General features: G+C 31.3%; 1 protein-coding gene across 1 annotated transcript; it reads right to left on the reverse strand.

The window, feature by feature from the left end:
- Positions 1–2,950: 2,950 nt before the first annotated feature.
- Positions 2,951–4,641, reverse strand: LOC111906501 (protein ROH1). The gene has a single exon (XM_023902263.1). It carries the CDS (start codon positions 4,305–4,307, stop codon positions 3,144–3,146), a length of 1,164 nt encoding a protein of 387 aa, XP_023758031.1. The 5' UTR covers positions 4,308–4,641; the 3' UTR covers positions 2,951–3,143.
- Between the last annotated feature and the right edge of the window lie 1,239 nt (positions 4,642–5,880).

Raw genomic sequence — 5,880 nt, forward strand, 5'->3', positions numbered from 1 at the left:
GACTACATGTACTTGGTGGTATTTGATTATTGTGCATATGTCGACGTGTTAATTGTTTGGTTCAGTTGAGGCGTTCATGGTCTGTACTAAAGGCCAAGATACCCGGGCAGTCCAATTTATAGGCCCAAGGGGGCGGTCCAGCTTGTAGTTGAAAGCTCGGTGGAGGTCCAACCTAGTGGTGCAGGGTTGGTTGCGTACATTGTATTATGTTGTTGTGTGTGGTGTTTTGGGGGAACTCACTAAGCTTTGGCTTACAGTTTGATTTTATTGTTTTAGGTATCTAAGAGGACAGGGGCAATTCGAAGGTTTGATTATGCACATCATCCTGGATTTTATTTGACTTATGATTTTGAGATACTCTGATTCATGATTTTGGTTCTTGGAAACTATGTTTTGTGTAAATTATGGATTTTGAAATGGATTTAAAAATAAAAACTTTATTCTTGATTTTTGGGATGTTACAATTCCCTTTTAGTTTCCTTCTCAATATGCAAAGTTCCTTAAAGAACTTATCATATCTTCAAACTTGCTTATTTGCATCTAAAAAAGGAATATGTACCTTTACGTTCTTAAATGTCTTGAAGATTTCTTGCTCGTCTCATTTTAAACAATTGAACAGTGGTGCCATGACCTTGGATTTGTCTCTTTTCCCCTTTTTCGGGATATATTTTTTTAAATACGACACTAATCATTTTTAAAATAGTTTCTATTGAGATAGAATTTCTTTAAAGTGTTAAAATTTCTTCATTTTTTACTGTTTCACTCATGTTGTAGGCAAAGATTAATCGATAGGCACCCTCTAATCGGTTGGGTAGTGCCTAAGGATTAATCGAAGATTAATCAGGACTTAGTCATGACTTGTACAACATTTATATATATATATATATATATATATATATATATATATATATATATATATATATATATATATATATATATATATATATATATATATTAAAAGCTTAATTGGCATAAGCTTAATTATCTTTATCCGTATGAAGATAACAAGACAAGAAGTTAAGACATTTCTATCAAAAGTATAATGTTAAAATACTTAAAAGAAAAAAAAATCCAGTTCATGGTTGCCATTTGCACTAGCTGCTCCTGTCTGGAATCTTGGTCAAGAAGACTGGTCAAAGTTTGACCATACCCTACCACCTTTATGAGTTTTGGAAAATCACACCGATTTTTTGTTTGGTTATGCTAAAATGTAATCTTACATCTTTTTATGAGTTCTCATTTAAAATTTGATGTTTTTCATATAATACTTTATAGTATTTGATATTTGATTTACAAATATTTTTTTTTGTCTTTATCCAAAGATATTTTATATATTCAATTTATATATTAATTATTAATATTTGTGGTAAGTTATATGTTAAATTTGATTTGTGAAAGTAATTATATTGTTTTGAAGACACAATGATATCCGCTTCCACTAAAAATTCGTGCAAAATTAAACACTTGTGTAAGATTTTTTTAGATAAATAATTTGAAGTTTAAAATTAGAATGTAGAAACTAATGATAATTAGATATTAGAAGTTTCCTTGTTTTTAATCAAAGTATAACTGATCTCAATTTATATTCATTGTCATTCATTCTTCTCTATGCTCGTAAGCCTTATAAAAGGTTGTGATATTTACAACATAACTGTTTTTCGGTGTAAACACATAATTACTCGTATTTTTCCGATGAAAATTTGGTTGTTAAATAGTAGCATTCTACACGGAAAGATCAGGTTCAAATCATGACATACCCATAAAATTATTAGTGTTTGTCAATGGACTTGCTATGTGATTTTTTAGTATATATGTTAAACGTAGCATTTCAAACTATTTCAAAAATACGACACCAACTTACAAAAATTCAAAAACTTAATCAAAATCAGGTACATATGCAGGAATGAAAAGATGTTAGGGTTGATATGAATTTTAAGTGATATACAAATGAAAGATAAATATACTTTTTATATGGTTGAAATCTGAAAGTTAGATAAATTATCGGTCAATTTTGTAATTCAGATATATCGTTCATTTCAACAAATGCTCAAAAGTCGGATAAAATATGGGTCAATTTTGTGATTATCTCTAGTTTCAGTTTAAAACAATAATTTTATTAACTAAACGTGCATGTTAACAAATAAGTGAATAACCCGTTCATCAAATCTTTAATTTAATTTGCATAGCTATGACTATCCCTAAATATATTGATATATAAGTCAAAGTCAACTTTATATGGTTGAATTCCATAGAAGCTTCTATGAACTGGTCAAAATAGGTGAGTAAAGAAGGCTTCTTGTCAAAGGTCAATACTTTGAGATGAGGTTGTATTGGTTATTAAATTCTCAATTTCCTATTGAATTTCTTTATTCAAGAATAAACAAAATATTTTCTTTTGTCACCTTCAACCCAACCAAGAATATCAATTTCAAATATCTCACATACATCGCCTCTTATCAAAATCATTTTGCATAATTACCATAAATTAAAACAATTTTGGTATCGAGCCATTAAGACGTACACTTAGTAAACAATTCGATTTTGAAGAGATAAACTTATGTTGATTTAATATAAATTCCCGATGGAAGTGTAAACTTTTCACAAATTCGGTTAGGTCAACAATTTCTTCAAATCAATTGTTAGATATGTGGAGATCTTTGAATTTCTTTCTACAATAGTTGAGGAGAGAGGAAGACTTCAACCACATAATGATGAATTAGATTGTTTTAACTACATAAAGAGTGACTCTTTAGTCTAGACACCACTCAGGTTTTGATATATAAATGGAGTCCAAATTTCTCATGATTTGACCATTAATATGGAACTTCAACACCAACAATGAATAATGTTGATAATAAAAACATATAATTCAAAGCATCAAGATCCAACTTGTAGCTTAACTTTCTATGTACATATTTTAAGCTATTAACTCAAAACAACAATAACAAGATTTCAGTGTTATCAGCTTTTCATATCATCATATTGGTAATTTAACCAAAAACAAACCATTGTTGTTGTAAAAAAGCTAGAGAAAAAAAGGTAAATATATATGGTGTTTATAACATTTACATTACCAAAGTTTGTTCAAGATCACTCATTCTTGAAACAAAAAAAGATACCAAATAGAGAGCTCAAACCATTGATCAGTCGCTTCCTCTTGCAATGGAATCAAGTCCTTCAGTTCGACTTCTTACAATCCTATGAAATACTTCTCTCACTTGCTTCTCCAATGGATCCAATCCGTTCTTCAAAGCTCCATAAACAACCCTCAAGTCGTCCACTCTTTTTCTGACTTCTTCTTCCTTTTCTTCTGGTAATGGGAACTGAATGGAATCAGTCAATTCGTTCATAAATCGAGCTGATTTCTCAATCCCATAAATCTCCTTCAAAAGCCCACAAGTGTTTCTCCTTTCTTTTTTCTTGGATTCTTCCAAAATTCTCTCGTGTAACAAGAGAATCGGTGCCCCCCAAATGAAATTTTTGGGCATGTTGAAATGGGATTGTAACCCACGATCTTGACAAGGGATTGCAGCCACTAAAGCCCACATTACAAATAAGAACACGTGACTCATTGTGTAAACAACCACAGCCAGTCCATTTGTGGCGATGATTTCATTAGTTTTTGGAGGAACAATGTTGTTCCCGATTGCTTGGAGTTGTTTTGAAGATGACCAAGATCTTGGAACGCTCCAAGATAATGATCTGAAATGCTTCAAAGATTTGTTTCCTTGTGAATCCTTTTGATATCGCCCGAATGATCGGTTTCTTTGAGCAAGATTTGTGTTTGAATCTTTCTCGTCAAGCATCTCAATTGCTAAATCGATCAAAGCCTTTTTAGCTCTTCGGATTTGACCTTCACCAAGACCTTTTTGATTATCCAAAGCACATAACACAATATCCAATTGCTTCTGCCATTGTCTGATCTGCTCAATCCCATCTCTAATGGCGTTACAAACGTCTAAACCCTTTATACTCCTTTCGAAATAATCAGAAATCAGTTTATCCATGGGTTGTTTGCTCAAAGAAGAATTGTGGTTGAATAATATGGCTTTGAATTCCTCTTGACAACACAGGAAAACATCAAGGAGTTTTGAAATCCAAGAAACGGATAAAAGTTCCTGTGAATCGACTGCAGATAACTCATGAAACCTTTGAGTTACCTGTCTTTGAAAAGCTTCGATTTCCTTTTCTTGATGTGGGATTTCATGGTCTATGGAGTGAACCACTGGATCGCGTTTCATACTAAGAATTGAACGCCCAAAACTTGTGAAATTTGGAGAAGATGAGCCTTGATAATCAGTTCGCATTTTCTTTTCACATCAAAAGTAGGAAACCCCACAAACTTGTTGATGAATTTAAGACTGTAGAAACACAAAACCTGAAGCTTTTTGGGTGATCACAAAGAGAAACTCAGGGGAGACGACACAATTGAGCACAGTAGTGAAGAAAAAAAAATGGGTTTAGGGAAAACTAGGAAGAACCCAGAAAATGTTTTCAATATTGAGATGAGAAAAGTGGAATTGAGGTGAAGTTAGATGAAAATGGTGAAGGAGAATGAGAGAATTCGGGATGAGGAATGTTTGAAACCCTAAAGGGTGGATGGTTTCTTATACGGTGGAGTGAGATGGATAATGGACCGCGTATATTGTGGTGTGTTGAAAGCGTTGCAATTTTTGTTTTTCAAAAGGAAAATTGTGACCTTTTCCGTTTTCTCTATAGCTTTATTTTTCAATTTAGATAATAACTAATTTTACAACAATTATTATATTTCGTACTTTAGCTGAAAAGTTATAAACTATTTACAAAAAGGTTTTATAAACTTAGGGGGTGTTTGGCTTGTCTAAGGTCATAAATCATTTTAGGAAAAATTGCAAAATGTCAGGGTTTTTTTACTTTTTCAAAAAGTTCATTTTTCTTATATCCAAAATCCAAAAGTAGTTTTTAAAAGTGTTTTTACCAAACATCTTTTACCTTTTATCTTTTCTTAAAATGATTTTTGGCTTCTCAAAAAATAAGTCAAACATCCCCTTAATCCCTAATGAAGTGGATCTAGTAGAAATATTAAAAGATTAAGAGATTTTCCAACCATATAACATCATAATAATGATTGTTTAACATCAAAATTTTGATGGTAATTCAATTACAACCAACATCTAAAATAATGTTTTAAAGGCTTACAGATTTGACCTTTATATATGGTGTTAAAACGAACTTAACACAAAAATGATGTTAAATTTGAAAGTGAGTTGAAGGATTATTGGCCTCCAAAACACAAAAATAATGATTTTTGTTGGACGATTGTATTTGCTTTAAGAATTTAGAAACTAATATTAACTTTCTGATTGAAAAATAACCGGATATATCCAATGTAGTGAGTTAAAATCTTGTTTTTCTATAATCAAAAAAAAATCATCATTTTCACAATTTTTATACATTGATTTCATGTTTTCATTTACATATTAGAATATTCATTAACATTTTAATACATTTATTCATAGACAGTCTATCTTCGGTAATTGTATTTTTTTTTGTGACAGCTTGGTGTCATGGTCATCCAAACACCAAAGTGTTATTTCTTGGTACAGTTGGATTTGCAAGCTACCGAGGAAACTTTTTTGTTCGCCTACTAAGGCGCCCATTGTATATTATGACAATATTAGCAGTGTCGATTTTTTCACTAATTTTGTCTTGCACCAATAGATCAAACACATCGAAATTGACATCTGCTTTGTCTATGATCATTGATCAGGTCATAACTGCATGTATCTTCGTAGTACAAGTACCATTCAATCTTTTTCTAAATTCAAAATATATCTACAACATACAACACTCCTCCCAATAAAATTGTGGGGATGTTAGATTAGAATGTTGTGTAGTAGT

This window comes from Lactuca sativa, chromosome 1, assembly GCF_002870075.4.
Source record: "Lactuca sativa cultivar Salinas chromosome 1, Lsat_Salinas_v11, whole genome shotgun sequence".
Lineage (NCBI taxonomy): Eukaryota > Viridiplantae > Streptophyta > Magnoliopsida > Asterales > Asteraceae > Lactuca > Lactuca sativa.

Bases quoted from the DNA above. Each gene is read 5' to 3' on its own strand.
- LOC111906501 (XM_023902263.1), bottom strand. From the start codon at position 4,307: ATGCGAACTGATTATCAAGGCTCATCTTCTCCAAATTTCACAAGTTTT.